Raw genomic sequence first — 17,222 nt, 5'->3', positions numbered from 1 at the left:
TGCCACTCTTTTTTCAATCTCGTTGGTATACTAGCTTTTTCCTACAAAATCACTTCGCATGCAGCCACAGTCGCAGCATCACGAATGGTTTTCTTCTCTTTGCTTTTGTAGTAAAAAAATAAACGTAATACTTCAACAATGGAAGGCAACTTTGACTGATTCAGATTTGGTAGTGACTGGCCGATACACCAAATGTTGGTTTTATTTCTAGTTAGTAAACTCACGCCACTACCTGTGGACGCCATGACAAGTTGAAACAAATACGTATGCTTTAGGAAAAATAAATGCGCGTTCTCTCGCTAATGACAACCGAAGAGCGGGATGAGGCTCAACCGCGACGCGTAGGCACAGAAAAGGAGTAGGGGAGGGGGTTGACTAAAGTGAGTCTCTCTACATGCTATTTGACTTTAAAATAGCCTAATAAACATGCTGAAATCAATTAGTCGGATTCATGGTTGAAATGGCCATATAATGCTTTTTCTGAAAGTTTGACTGCTGGTAGCGACCTTTAAAACCTTTCCAAAAATTAAATAAAAAAATATTAGTTTATATTTTAGAGTAGAGAATCATATGACAGGGTGCCGCGGCAATTTTTCAAAAGTCAAAAAATAAGGACCACCTTATTGTACACGCTATGATATAACCTTATTTACAATAATTCAGATATTTTCATATATCTCACTTCAGGTCCTGTCACGATGACAGCTGTCATACGACTCTCTTGAGTGATTCTGAAAACGTCTTCTTCTACCGTCTTCTTACTCTTCAGTTGCGAGCACAGCAGGTAAAGCCATGTACACCGTGCTCGCAACAATATTATGTATTATATAAATAACGATTCCCGTCGCTAATCATATTTTTGGTAAACAACGTAACGATCATCTAAAGATCATCACTGTCTTTGACACTCTGCAAGTAGTACGATTTGCCGTTGGTCAGATGTCACCATAAATACAATAGCCCGAATAATTCGTTACACATAACAAGTTGGCCAATATTGTTACACTAAATTTTAGCGATTAAAATTTATGCAACAATACCACTATAATTATAGAACATAATATATTATTTATCTTCTATTATTCCTTACAAGGGACCATTGCGATGTGTAAACCTCGGATTTTGATGAAACATGGTAGGATGATTAAAGAGTAACCTGAAATATTTGAAACGTATTTTTTTTTATCGGCTCTAATTCATGTAGAAGCAGTGAAAACCACATCCAAAGTTGGGGGTGAAAAAAGCATTTGACTTATATCTTGAAAACTGTTGCGTGTAGTAAAACGGTGTAAATGGAGTGATTGCATATTTTTGAATGACAAATCCACCCATGTAAGTAGTTTTTAAAAATATGTATGTGCTTAACAAGTATTTTTTAAACTAGTACCTTTGTTGCTTTCATTGACTAAACACTGATCAATTTTTCCACTAATTTATATGCAAATACTATGAACCGAAACACAAAATACGGATAAAATACAACTTTGAATTTTTACATTATAAACAAAATAATAATAATACTAGTTAACGACATTGTGTGTTAAATTGAGCCCTGAAACGAGTGGTTTTATGACAAATATATATCCTTATAATGCTTACATCATTACATTATGATACGTATTATATTGTTCACTAAATGTATAAATAATAACACCGCTAGCGAATACAATATGTAGTTGCTCGTTTGAAAGCCACTTCGGACATTACAATCGGGAGCCGCGGCTATTCCCACTACCTCGTTCGATATATTGCCGTGGAGAAATCAGTTCTTGGAACTATCGCGCTCCAGCTTAACGCTCGAAATCAAGGGAGCCATGGAAGACAAGGATAGCATTATTAGGAATAAAAAGTAGGAAAAATTGAAGTTTCTTATTTGTAAATGAATTTTCATGCAAGTAACGCCAATCGATTCCTTGTGCTCTCCTGATGAAAATATATACGAGATGATTCCGATTATTTATAACAAAGATATATGAAACTTACAATTAGTTTGTAGAAAGAAAGGTCATGCTCGTCTGCGCATAGAATGCTACGAAAAATGCTCCAATTTACTAATTAACTTTCCATTATTTACACTTTTGTTTAAACAAATAATTTCCGAAAATGAAATAAGTTAAGAGCTATTACACTTTCAAGATATTCGAAATATGTACTAAGTATGTATGTATGTATAGTAGTAAATATCCCGGTTGAAGTTCGTAAATTATCCTTATTTATTAAAATTTATTTAGAATCCAACGATCCTTACTTATGGAAAGAAAACCAAGTCAATTTCGAATAGAAATATCAATACATACATGTATGTTTCACATTAGTATGTTACGAGTCCAGACGAGTTACGTAAAGTAACTATGAAAGGGCTCGATTCAAAGCTCCTTCCGTTGACCTTTGACTTTGCCTGGAAGTCACCATGTAAGGGCCGATAAGCATTTCCGTTGCACCCAATTAATAGATTTTCTTCGAAATTAATATCTTTCAATTTTCTCGGAAACTCTGCGATGCAACCGAGTCCCCACCATTTTTCCCATGGATTTTTGACTATAAAAAGGCTAAGAAACTCGGTCTAACGGGCTCACTCGTCATCCAGTTTTGAAGTTAGTACGTGGCTTAGACTGGAAAGCAAGATCGAGCATTAGTTCTCCTTCAAGCAGAAATCTTTGAGTACAGTACGTAAAAACTCACTGTAACGTAGTCTTAACGACGCGTCCCCCGCATACCTCTGTGCGTAATCGAGAGAGAGAGGACTTAGTTCCGCAACACGTAAAATCATAAACACTTGTATTCCTTTGAGTCAACTCAAACGTGTAATTATATACAGTTTTATAAGGTTTGTTAAATTGGATTTAGTTCAATCAAAACCTCTCCTAAACCCAATAAGAAGCGAACGCGTAAACGATCCCACAAATAATATATCTTTACCGCTCGAGATATATATTGTAAATTTAAAAGTTACGAGGCTATATTAACATCTTCGCAATCTTTGCGAAGGTCCTTTTCCTAACCTACAAGTGGCTCCCGGTGTTGGCAGTTGCGCACTGGTTCGTCCACGTCCCGTGGCTCCTGGCGAGTGCAAAGTTACTCGCTGGTTCGTCCACAGTCTTTATTCCATCCTAGTGGCTCCCGATACTCGCCAAGTTGAGTGTCGGTTTGTCCACGAAAACCTACCCAAATCCTAAGGTGGCTCCCGGTGTTGGTAGTTGCGCACTGGTTCGTCCACATCCGTGAGGTGGCTCCCAACGAGTGCAAAGTTACCCGTTGGTTCGTCCACGAAAAAATAACAATATTCCGAAAACCCTGACCCTCGGTCAGACCATCTAGCCCTCGGCTCGTAACAAGTACATACTTATACATTAATTCATTAATGATTGTTATTTTTTAAATCTAACGCAGATTACTTACAGCGTTTTTATCTTCAACGTATTATTTGTTATGTCGCTTTCAGTTTTCATACTAATGCTATTTCCTTCGATGCATGTCGACTTTTTTGTTCGGAGTATAACGCTACCGCGGTCGCTCGGGCGGCAACCTCGCGCTCTCATTCCCGGTGTTTTTCGTTAATAACTCATTAACGAAGCCTCATCTAACATTTTCGCTAAGGAAAAAGTTGTTTCAAATCACTCCCCGAATCACCCCTTTCAAGGAACTACTACATTTTTGTTACACCCTGTACAGATAAAAAGGATGAGTGATATGTAACGAATTAGTAAATCGGAACACGGACGAGTAAGTTCTTTCCTTCCATAAGTTAAGTTATTAAGTATCTTTGCTATAAATAATGGGAATCATCTCGTGTTTGATATCACTTGCATCAGGAGAGCAGAAGGAATCGATTGATGTTACTTTAGTGAAAATCCGTTTGCAAGCAAGAAACTTCAATTTTTTCTATTCTTAAGGGGGGGATCCGCCTTGTGGGACCCAAAAGTAGGTAATATTTGCGATTTTTTTATAAAAAAAACTGTTGGATGGATTTATTTGAAACTTGGCAGGTTGTTTTATTGTGTTACATCCGGCCTTCACCTGGTCCCCTTTCCCGTTGTCAATAAGCGAGAAATGCTGATGCATTTCACAACATTGTTATGCGAGCGAGTATAACCGACGTTTTCCTTTTGGGTATTACGAAGAATGACCCAAAAGGAATATTATAAAGAGCAGGCAAGCCAATCGATCGAGAGTCTTTTAGAGTCGTTAGAGTCCTTCAAATCAGGCTCAGCCACCCCGAGATCAGAGCGAATCTCTGACCATCGCCGCGACGCGAGAACTGTAACATCGTAACAGTGAGGGCGTAACGCGTAGCAACGGTAAATCGCGTAAAGAGTTGAAAGGAATAGTTAAGAATTCCGCGCAGTTCGAATCCGCCATCTCTTGACCGCGTAGAGTAACTCAGCGAAGTACAAAGTAGGGAAGTGCGTGAGACAAAGGAACTAGCAACGCGAAGCAACCCCGAGCGACCAGCGACCGGCTACACAGGCGAGGTGGCGTCCGCGACTTTATACTCACCAACATAGAAGAAGGAGTTGGTATGTAAACAACGAACTGCCAAATACATTTACAATTGTTAAACCCAAACAAGCGATACAGTTCACTCTCCACCCTCTCCTTACATTATTTATAAGAGAAAGTTTACTCAAGGTGTGCTTCAGCACTTTAAAAGAGCAAGAACCCCTAAGGTTGATCTCTGCCGTTCGAGATGACCGCCGTCTAGTTAGGACGTAACAATTGTACTTTTAAGTGTTACTATAAATTTTTATGAGGCTATATAAAAAAATTGTGCGTGTGTAGAACGTTGAGAAAAAAACGTCTTCTGCCAGCGTTGATGGAAAGTGGTCTCTAGTTTATCTGAAACACAAAAAGGAAAAGGGATTCTTAATTGACATGAATATGGCTATCTATGGACCTAGAACAATTCAGAAAAATGAAGAATTGTTAATATGGCAGCCTTTTGAAAAAAAAATGAAGAATTTCCTTCAAAAATCGTATGGAATTATTTAAATAAAACAAGAACGGTAACAAACACAACCATAATTCTAGTTCCATAGATAGCCATGTTCATGCCGATTAAGAATCCCTTTTCCTTTTTGTGTTTCAGATAAACTATAGGACACTTTCCTATAAAAAAAAAACTAGGAAGTTTTTTCTCAACGTTCTCCAATCGACGTTCTACGCGCATAATTTTTTTTGTATAGCCTCATAAAAATTTATAGTAATACTAGAGGCTCGCGCCTCTTATCGTTTATGAATTATTTCTCATTAAGACCTATTATTTACCGTATGAAAACAATGAGAATTTCATCTAAACATCTCAGTTTCACATAAACATGATTTAATTAGACTTTACAAGGAAATCTGGTAGTCGAGTGCAAAGAAATACGGATTCAATACCTGCAGGTTTCCTGGTTCATATCTTGCGGCGGCTTTCTATTTTTTATTAAATTTTTACTTTAAGTAATTCTAACTTTCGTATAACTTTCCATAGATTAAAATTGTTTTGTAATAGAAACAATTAATCTTGATTAAAAAATGTTTCGAGCTGTTTTGAATTTTGGAGACATATGTCTTTCATAAAGCCACTCGTTTCAGGGCTCAATTTCACACAAAATGTAGTCTATGTACTATTGGTGTTAAGGACTCAAGTGGGTTGCGATGTGGTCGACATAGAACAGTGTCGTTTTTGAGGAAGTCGATTTGCTACGCATTGTATATTTTCTTTAGCACTTGGATCTGGCGACAGAATGGTACGAACTTTCTTTTTTAACGTTGTCCAGCCAGATCCCCTTAACGGCAATTGACGCATCGTAGGCCCACACGCCGAGAAAAGAGGGACTTAGAATTTATGGCCGATTTCCGGGACTTGAGAACTGCACGCAAGGTTTGGAGGTCCTGTCGACAGGACGAAACCGTGAGACTTGTAGGCGTGGTTCATCAGGAAAGTGTCTCGTGCTGTAATTCGACAACTCTAAATCCCACTTTTCTCGTTTTCCTCCTATATGCGACTTGGAGGATGAATAAGAGGCGACGTCGATGATGTTTGATCAACGACGAAGGGAGAATCTTGAAAACGTTCGAATAGTTAACTCTAACGGATTTGTCGGACGTTCGGATCTGTCGGATTATTTTTTGTACACATATTGTTTTTGAATGTGACTTTGTTTAAAAATAAAATATGTTATTATTGTGTTTTGCAAATTGAATTTAAATTGCTATATAACCAATTCCATGAACTTTCGGAATAAACAATTGGTATTATTTTGTTTATAATGTAAACATTCAGAGTTGTTTTTTATCCATATTTTGTGTTTTGGATCATAGTATTTACGTACAAATTTGAGAAAATATCGGTAAACATTTAGTCAGTAAAAACAACAAAGATATACTATTTTTTAATATATTTTTTAAACATATTGATGTTTTCAAAAACTACTTACATAGGTGGATTTGTTGTTCAAAAGTACGTAATCGCTCCATTTACACTATTTCGTTACACGCAATAGTTTTCGAAATAATAAATCAAATACGTTTTCCACCCTCAATTTCGGCAATTGTTTTCATCCCTGAAACATGAATTAGAACCAATATAAAAAATGTTTTGTATATATTCGGCTACTCTATAATCCTGTCCAGTTTCATAAAAATCGAAGATTTACACTTCGCGATGTTTTCTTGTTAGTAATATCTTGTTATAAAAATCGAGCAACTTATTCATGCAATACTAATATTCAATTTTTGATAGACTCTTTCACCTGTCGACAAATTTACGGAATTAATATAAATCAAAATATAGATATTTTCAAATATTTTTCGTAACAAAACATTTTAAGGAGCAAAAGATCCAAAATGGATATCCTGAAAATGAACTTTATAAAAATAACTATCTATACTTCGTTCACTGGGAGAACGCAGTTGTCGGTTGACGAGTTTTCGTACCCTGTGCGCAGTTCACGCCTACGCTCATTAGTTATTGGCTCTGTCACTCCCGAGCACATCCCTACCCATGAACCCCTTGTTGGGCCCTTGGAGGTCCTACCATTTCTAAAGAAAGTCATTTCTTCAAGTGTTAGCGCATAAACGGTGTGAAAGAAATTTTGAGCAAGCAAACGATATTCTTTTAGATTTTAGTTTTCTCCGAAAGTATTAATGCGGCTCTGTTAGCAAATAAAAATCTTCTTGAATATCGTCTCTGTCGACCGAAAACGTACTGGTACTAGTCAGAATTCTTACTGCGTTGCAATACCATAAACGATCCTAGATTTCCCGTGTCATAAACTACCTGGTCGCATCGAACATTTTGTAGGAAATCCAGGAAACAGTTCTACCGTTGCTGTTTCTTTATAATCAAATAAGCTGTGGATTCTTATACATTGATATCTCAATAAATATTGTTTCTTAATAGATAGAAACATTTGTTTCATTTGGACACTAGGTATACAGAGTAGAAAGAAGCAAGGCGTGTCCTTTTAGGCTCTTGAATCCTTCACCAATCTCAGTGGAAAAGTCAGTCGGGGCAATGGAAGCCATCTGCGTGAAACGACTGCGTTCTCTCAGTGAACGCAGTATATGTTATCGCGTGCTGCATCTGTCACTCCGTATACTTCTGACAGTTTGTGGATATATAGCATACGAAAGCATTAATATTGTTACTGTCTGTTGACAGGCGTGACGACGATGCTTAACTTCTTCACAACGTCGAATGGTTTCCGGTCGACGTTGCCCGTCGTATCGAATCTGACTGCCATGAACGTGTGGGACGGCGTATGTATGTGCTTCATCTACGCCAGTCTCCTCGAGTTCGTCTGCGTGAACTATGTCGGTCGGAAGCGGCCGATGCACAACGTTGTCTACCGTCCTGGCGAGAATCCCGTCACCCAGGTACTTTTGCGACACCACCACGACAGCATACGTATTTCTCTTTATCCCTACACCTATCTATCCATTTATCTGTCTACCTATATATTTGCATTTTTTACCTCTCTATTATTCTGCCCTCTACCCGCTGTTTGCCAATCTCCCAACTCCTCCTGGTTATGACTCTACCAGTGCTATCGTTACCCTATATTTCTTTCCGGTTTTTCGTGGATTCTTCCTTGGATTTTCGCTTCTTCTGTTCTGTGCCCGCCGTGACAGTTCTGTTCTTCGTGTCCGTTCTTTCTAGTACTTATGATTTTTGTTTATTTGATAATTTTCCTAAATTTTTGGTTCGTTTTGTTGGCTGTTTCTACCTCTTTTTTTTCTGTGAATCTCACGCTCACATTTTTCTTCACGCTAAAAGGAATATACGGACTTACTCAGAGACCCGTAACTGAACTGTCAGTATTTTCTCCGAATGAAAAGTAAACCCATGTAAATTTGAGTGCAATTATTTTTTTATTAAAATTTTGCTTTAGCGTTCACAAAAGAATTGACTTTTTTTTATGTATTCTTATAGTATTCGACGTATTGAGTCCAAAAATAACACTCTTAGCTCTAGGAACTCATCCGTTGAAAAGTTATGCAGATGTAAAAGTTACTATTTTTGACGTATTTGACAGATTACGACGACACCATATTGACCTACCTGAATGACTGGTGTTACTTATACTTACAAGGAAAGTTCGGTGAGTGTTAATCGCTGATTTTAATGAAACTTTGTACAATTACTCTATGGTCCTACCTAAGAGTTTTGCCGTATAAAGTAGCTGTCCATACGCACCTTTAAGGGAGAGACTACCCCTTTAATCCAAGTCGCCCTTTTCATTTCGGTGCTTATAGCTCACAAAGTATGAGCGTTATAAAAAAATGTTGCATACAAAAGTTTTACTGTTTTACAAGACCTATAAGATGGCTTTAAAAAAATTGTGAAAAATCGAATTGTTTATAAAAATTCAATTTTACCCCCGTTTCTTCAAAATTTTTTTAAAGCCATCTTATAGGTCTTGAAAAACAGTAAAACTTTTGTATGTTTTTGTTGTTTTTTTATAGCGCTTATACTTTGTGAGCTATAAGCACTGATAATGAAAAGGGCGACTTGGATTAAAGGTGTAGTTTCTCCCTTAAAGGTGCGTATGGGCAGCTATTTTGTACGGCAAAAGTCTTAGGTAGCACCACAGAATAATTGTACAAAATTTCATTAAAATCGGCGATTAACACTCACCGAACTTCCCTTGTTAGTGAAATGGATAATTTTGGCAGATTATTTACATTAGCGACAACATTAAGTCAATTTTATTGCAAGCACAGAAGTGTGCGTAAAATTAGAAATAATTACAATTAGGTAGTTTTTATTTAAAAATCTCAGTCCAAACTAACTCTGTATAATCTGATAGAATATTTATAATTTTTTTTATTTTACGGGTTGGATGGACCGCCATGTTGATGTGTGTTACGCTTGTGCTTCGGATCTACGGAATGCGTAATAAAATATAAAACATCCCCCAGAGGGCTCAACACCTCATAAACGATCCAGTGAGTCTAATTGTAAGTTGAGTCAGTGGACGAAGGTAATTTAAATCAAAGACGAAACGACATAATACCGATCACACTGCAATTTCCATCAATAAATATATATATATCCATATATACATATATATGTATATATGTATGTATATATATGTATATATATATACATATATATATGGATATTATCGACTAACACTATAGTCTTGCTATGTAGCTGACAAAACTAACGTTCTAAGAACTATTTACATGTTTCTGTGCTCACTCTATGATTTGTTTATAGCCAGCAACTACACAGATTGGGCGAAATACGAATAGAAGTCTATGTAGTGTTAAAGTCACATATACATAACTTTTTAACGAATGAATTCTTAGAGTTAAGGAAGTAAAGTAGTTATTGAACAGCTGCAAAAAATCGAGATAGAAGGCAGATGTGACTCTCTCTCGTTCTGAAAACGCTGAGATTTAACTATTCAAGTTGCCGATATACGACATGAGCAACACACGATCTTTTTCACTTGTCAAAAATATTTTCAGTTTTCGATGTGTTAGAAGAGAGCGGTGACAGATCTACTCTTTAAGAGACCCGAAACCTTACAAATGTTTAGAGCCCCATTATAATAAATTAATTATAGGGAATATATATTATTTTATTTTTATGCAAAATTAAATACATCTAAAATTAAGAATATTTGAGACAAGTATTTGGAAAAACATCTGTTTTACATTCATCGCGATAATAATGTAGTTCTATAATCTACGCTCTAGATGCTAAAAGCTAACAATAACTCAGTAAACTTTCATCCAATTTGCTTCAGAGTTCTGGTAGTTGCTGTTGACTATTCAGTTCAGTTGTACCATTACATGTACGGAATTTCCGATGAAATAATGTATAGTATATACATATTTTTCGAGATCCTGGATTCTTTTATGAACAATTAAAACAAGTTTACATACATATCTTTAGAAATTAGTAATGATATTCTCACTGAACGCTGTTGGGTAACTGAAAATGATGATTTCTTTCCAAGTGACCTTTTTGTCTTTTTAAAATATTTAGATTGCATATAGCATTATTTCACAAATATTGCAGTTGTTTTGTACAAATTTTCATTCATAAATACGTATCTAATAAATATATTTAAACTTTTCTCAACAATAAGTACGTATTGCGCATATACATGTACGTGTACATGTGCATGTATTTACAAAGAGTTCAAATAACGTGTCTGAAGCCTTGTTCAGAAGTTACTTGAATTCAAGCGACTTGTATTCAAGGAGCCCGATGTCAAGCTTGTGTTCACACAAGTCAAATTACTTGAATTCAAGTAGTTCGAATTCAAAAGTACCTTGATTTCAAGTTGTCAGGCAAAAATGATAAAAATAGCGTCGGAAGAGGTGGCGCATCCAGATTATTTGGTTATGTATTTTTCAAACAAGACATGCACTTTCGACAACTTCCTTGAAGCTGTGTTTACACCAGAGTTCGCAAACTGTTCACGAACAGTATAACAGTTGAATTTCGTAGAAATCATTTGTTCGAGTACCTGTTCGCATACGTTTCTTAAATACTTCACGTAACATGCTGTTACACTATACGTCTTCATCGGTAAACAATGCACGAACATTGTTCAGGAACATTTTATGAACACTACGCAATCCCCCTGCAAACATGGTTTATAACTAATTAGTATTTACAGCTGTTTTTGATTAAAAGATGGGTAAATTTTATATGATTTTGCATCACTAAGATTCTGCTACTATTTCAGTAAAATTATGTTTATGATGACGTGATTTTTATATTATTGTGAAGCCAAGAATCATTTCTCAAATGCTATTTTACTTGTATATATACATATATACTATATGTATGTGTTATATACTGGAAATTCAGAAATGTTTCGTAAACAGCTCACAGACATTTCGAGTTCCAAGTACGATTGATAGTTTATTGTTTTCCAAGTTATTATTGTTTGCTATTCTTGTAAACAGCTTGTCAAAACTTCGCGTCCGGAGCGATAATAATCGTGTACAAAAGGAACATATATACAGGGTGTTACAAAATAGTGGGATAATTACATGAACCAGGATTCAGGCAAGATTCCAAACGTATTTTCTATAATTCTCTTGGCTCTGTAAAATCATCTATAGTTGAAAATACGAATCAATAAGTGACTGAATAATTGAAGACTAAATATCCTCGTATGACAAAAAACGATCTTCAGAAAAATCGAAGGGACGTAAGAAGTTAGTCAAGAAATGATTAAGAATAAAATGTAAAGACAAACAAAAACACAAAAATCTATAATAAAAACAAAATAAAAAATAACAACAATGAAAAGCAACAAAAATCGTCAAAATTCGAAATTCAAAGTTAAAAAGTAGTAACACAAAAGTCACAACACATAAATTTTAATCATATTTTTAACACAAGAACAGCAAGAAAATACAATATTATTATTATTTGATACATATTTTAAAGTAATTTTTAATTTAATACTTATTATATATTTATTTAATCTGTAAAATCGTTTAAATATTCTGATAAGTTTGAACTGTTACTGGTCAAATTCGATAAATTGTATTCAAGGGAATGTGTTTCATGAAAGTCTTATAAATTCACCGATTCTCATTTGCGCTTCATATAGTATTTTGTACGCTTCACTAATTCGGGGATCTTCTACTTTTCTTTTTTTCTTATTTTGCTGACAATTTGACAAATTTTCCATTTTAGTCTCTTCAATTTCCCATTCTTCTTCTCTATTTTCATTCAACTCTTGTGATTGAATTATCTTTAAAATAAATTTTATTTATATAAGGACACTGTCTTGCGTGTAAAACTCAATCAATTAATAAATATTTTTATGAATAACTAGTAAACTAAAGCCGCGCGAATAATTAAAGTTATTCGAAATAATAATACTTTTATACAAATTAAAAAAATAAATAATAGACATAATTAGAAATAATAGCTACTTACAGTTTCATTTCTCATCGAATCTTCCGTGGGCCTTACCGTATTCTTGTCATGCAGAAATGAGAAGAATTTGAAACCGAACCATGTAGATGATTCGACTTCGTCTGCTCCCATTCATGATTTTTTTTTCTTTTCAATTTTTTGTTTTTCTCTTCTACACTGAGCTAAGAGTACAGTCAACCCTCCTATAACGCGGTGAGTGCGTACCGCGTTATATGGAAACCGCGCTATAAGAAACTCGGATTTAACCGTACAAACCAGGCTAATTCGTAGCGCGTTCTATGGAAACCGTCTACCGCGTTGTATGGAAACCGCGCTATAAGAAACGCAGAATTAGTACAAATCACATTATTCGTACCGCGTTATATGGAGACCAATAAGGACAAGATAAATTATAAATTATTTTTATTGAATTGAAAAGTTTATATAAAGAAATGATACCAAAACTAAACTGAAAAACTGTTTTCCAACAAAAACAAGAAAGACTTTTGTAAAATTTAATCTTTCAACACTCATCCTCGCTGTCAGATAATATGAGTCGCCTAACTCGTCTTCTTTTAATAGGCAAAATGTCTTTCTCACTTGGCTCATCTTCACATTGGTTTTCGATTGTAGCTTTTTTTTCTAACTCCACTAAAACCTCTCTATAGGGAGCTAAGCAATTTCTTAACTCTCTTTTAAACTTTGCGCTACGCACCGTTGAATGATCAGTTTGAATGAAATGGAGTTCTAATTCTTTAGCCAAATTTAGCCCTTTTTTCACATCTTGTAAATCGACATTTGGCACCCATTCGTTTTCCTTATTTTCGTTTACCAATGGATTTGAGGTGGGTGCATCAATTAAATCTATCAGTTCATCCTCATCTAAAGTTTCTTCCCCGAGTACGAGTTCTCTTACATCCTGATGGTTTGTTGTAAATTCTTCATCGCCTAAACGAGAAGCAATGTTTACTATTTCTGTAACTGGGAGTAAAATTGTAGAATCATCTTGTATTGTTTGAACCATTTCAGGTAAAAGGGGTTTCCAACACGCATTAAGCGTTGATGGTTTAATTTCCGCGCAAGCCGATGACACGGTTCTAATACAATCTAAAATAGAAAATTCCATCCAAACTTGAGTAAGGGTTTTATTTTCACTACTTTCTAATCTGTCGAAAATGGTTTGGAAAACTTGGCGTGTGTAATACATTTTTAAAGTTTGAATGACTCCTTGGTCCAAAGGTTGTATTAATGACGTGCAGTTAGGAGGAAGGAAGACAATTTTTACATTTGGATGATCCAGTTGTATGTTGTGGCAACCAGCGTTATCAAGAACCAATAAAACTTTGAAATACAAATTTTTTTCCATCGTATGGGTTTCCACTGCCGGGATAAAACAATTATAAAACCAATCCTTAAATAAATCTTGGGTCATCCAAGCTTTCTTATTAGATCGCCAGAATACAGGCAATTCGGTCTTATTAATGTTTTTCATAACACGGGGAGTTGAAGAACGATTTATTATCATAGGTTTTATCATCAGGCTCCCTGATAGATTGCTGCACATATGAAGGGTGACACGTTCTTTTGAAGGTTTAAACCCCTGAGCACGCCTTTGATTTTTCAAAATGAAGGTCCTTGATGGTAGTTTTTTCCAATATAATGCCGTCTCATCGGCGTTAAAAATCTGATGAGGTGAATAGCCTCCTTCATTGATAATTCCAGATAATTCCAGCTTATAATTCTCGGCAGCCTCAGCATCTGCTGAGGCCTGTTCTCCTTGAAACTTAATATTGTGTAATGAGTACCTTTTTTTTAGTTTTTCAAATCACCCTTTACTCGCGACAAACGAATGATTTTCTAGCTCTGCAGAAGAATGCCCAATATTCCTTAAATGTTCATAGATTTTAAGTGCTTTCTGCTTGATAAGATTTCCACTGATAGGAATCTTTTTGGCTATACAGTCTTCCAACCAGATCATTAACGCCCGTTCCATTTTAACCATATTAGAATTTCGTGTGCGAGTGACACGTTTCGCACCTAACGGACAGCCATCTGCCACAGTTTTCCTTATATTGTCTGCATTTTTCTTTAGGGTTCGAATTGTAGATTCATTCAACTTGGTTGATTTTGCAACCGACGATAGATTTTCCCCACCTTCTAAACGATTTAGAATTTCGATTTTATCTTCAAGAGATATAAACTTTCTTTTTAACCCTTTCCTTGTTTCTTTCGTGTTTGACATGATGCAAATCTAGGGTTAATAATTACTTTATTATTATTATATTAGAACAAATGAAGAATATTACTTACAGTATTGTGTAATGTTGTCCAATTATAAACCACAAATTAAGCAGCAAAAAGCTGAACGAACGGACGGTGCAGAAAAATTTTTAGAAAGACTTGGTCACCAACAAAACGTGTACACTGTGAAAGAGCTCTGATAAGACTAAAAACGATGTCGTAGACGGCTATCAGATAAGCCGGAGATAATCTTTATATAAACATATCTAGTTACTATGTCGCGATCCGACTGCCTGGACCTACATGAAACTGGCGCCATCTGTTCCCTTATAATTCAAATAGGCCCTAACGAACTAAACATAGGCTAAACATTCTTAGGCTACGCGGAAGGAACTTATGGGATGCTGTTGACGGAAACCGCGCTGTAAGAGTATCGTGTTATAGGAGGGCTGTCGCATTTTCAGCTTCGCGTTATATGGAAACCGCGCTGTAAGAGTATCGTGTTATAGGAGGGCTGTCGCATTTTCAGCTTCGCGTTATATGGAAACCGCGTTCTGAGAGTACCGCGTTATAGGAGGGTTGACTGTACTTTAATTTTTCTCTTCACTTCATATCTATTCTTTCCTATTTGTGTGGCAATTCTCTTCCATGCATCGTGTTTCTTATTTTTCTCTGTATACTCTAGCAACTTTACGTTCCATAGTATTGGTTCATTTTCGAACATTTGAATAAGTTCTTATATATTTTCATGTGACCATTCCATTTCTACAATTATATGCTGTTGATTAACTAAATATCTTTATATTATTTACCATCAATTTTATTTTAAATTTTATGTTGTATGTATATGATTATTTTTCTGTTCATGAACTGCTCATGAACTCAGAAAGTGGTGTAATGACATGAAAGATAATAAATTGCCGATCGTACATAGAAACCAAATCAAAATAATTGCAAGCTGTTTGCGAACTGCTCGTGAACTTGCAGTATATAACACGTATACATACAGTCTGTTCAACAAGTAAGGAATCGCGATTTTCTGAAAAGTATACAAGATATTTATTTCTGATTTTTTTGACACGGAAGCACAGTAAAAATGCTACGGCGCTTTTAATTAATAAATATTAAAGTCGTCACCGTTGTCGAGTATGGCCTGGCATCGTCGGGGCATACTTTCAACTAGTTTTTTAGTGTAATCCGTGGAAAGAGAGCGCTAAAGTTTTCGAATAACCCTTGAAAGCTGCTTCAAATTGTAAATAGGCTTTCCCGTAAGCTTGGCCTTCATGATGTCTCACACATTTTCGATGAGGTTGGCATCGGGAGATTGGGAGGGCCAATCCATCGTAATGATACCATTTTCCTCCTTCCAGGCTTTGCAGAATATACTACGATGTTTTGGATCATTGTTTTCTTGTAAAACTCAATCTTCGCTATTGGGTCCAAACATCTTGTTGGCTGATCAGATGAGGCCATGCTTGTAAATTTTTACCATCTTCTGTGCATTTAAATTCTCGGTGAAGAGAAGCGTTCCGAGAAGCATCCCCAGACATTCACTTTTACTGGCTGTTTGATACTGTGCTGCATGACAGAATCTACCGCGGATGGAGCAAGCACGCTTCACCGGAACCCACGCCCAGAAGGTCGCTTCATCGGAAAAAATTACATTCGACCAATTATGATCGATATTTTCGGTTGCCCAGCTCATGCGTTTCTGCATGTGGGCTTCTGAAAGCAAGGGTTTCGAGCTTGTAGAACGGTATAACACCTTTGCCTCGTACAAACGCTGTTTGATCGTATTTATGCTGACGTTGATTCCTTTTCTAGCCAGTTTAACTGTGGCTTCGCGCAGTCGGAGAGTGGGGTTACTTTCAAACAGCTGCAAGATCGTTTTGTCCTCCTTGCTTGTCGTCGCTCTCGTCTTTCTTCGATTTGGAAGGTCATCGACGTGTTTCAACGATTTGTATTGCGTCACCCACTTCACAACGAATTTCTTCGACCTTTTCATGACCTTAGCAGCAGCGACATAAGATAATTTTGGTCCTTTTGGGTGTGTGCACAGGAAGACCACCTCAAATCGTTTCGCGTATGCAGTACTTATTTCGACGAACATCAGCCTACTACAATGTTTCGAACGATACTACTATGAATAGGTAATTGCATCGTAGCCCATAGACGCTGCAGTGGCACTGAGGACAAGAGAGAGAGAGATATCTTTTATTTTTCTTGGAAAATTGCCGGTTCCTTTCTTGTTGAACAGACTGTATATGTATAATATATGTACACAGGTAGGATAAAATTTGAGGGAGGAAAAATGCATAAAATCTTTAAAAATCGTACGAGCTCTATCAATATTTATAATAATTATTTATTGAAAATTCTACTATGGTACTGATTCCCGTTCAGAAGAAAAATATTCACAAAATTCATCGCGAATGTAATTCGCATTTCGAGCTGATCTTCGTCCCGTTCTTTCGAATGGTATGAAGGACGTTAAACTAGTATTTTCTCGCCTCCAACTACCTTCAATGATTTCTTCATTTATTTCTGAATCCAGTGAACCAGGAGGAAAGTAATGAAATGAAGCATATTTCTAATG

General features: G+C 36.1%; 1 protein-coding gene across 20 annotated transcripts in view; it reads left to right on the top strand.

The window, feature by feature from the left end:
- Phcl-1 (pH-sensitive chloride channel 1) overlaps positions 1–17,222 on the top strand; it is a 281,119-nt gene that overhangs the window by 228,118 nt on the left and 35,779 nt on the right. For all 20 annotated transcript variants that reach the window (XR_013002622.1, XR_013002621.1, XM_076385170.1 and 17 more), the window contains one exon: positions 7,649–7,863. Coding sequence is in view for 18 of the 20 variants with exons in the window: in XM_076385170.1 (XP_076241285.1) it covers positions 7,649–7,863 (215 nt within the window). In the remaining 2 variants the exon portion in view is untranslated. The remainder of the gene's footprint in view (positions 1–7,648; positions 7,864–17,222) is intronic.

Source organism: Calliopsis andreniformis, chromosome 9, assembly GCF_051401765.1.
Source record: "Calliopsis andreniformis isolate RMS-2024a chromosome 9, iyCalAndr_principal, whole genome shotgun sequence".
NCBI lineage: Eukaryota > Metazoa > Arthropoda > Insecta > Hymenoptera > Andrenidae > Calliopsis > Calliopsis andreniformis.
The sequence above is the reverse complement of the archived record's forward strand: the minus strand, read 5'-3'. Positions and strand labels throughout refer to the sequence as shown.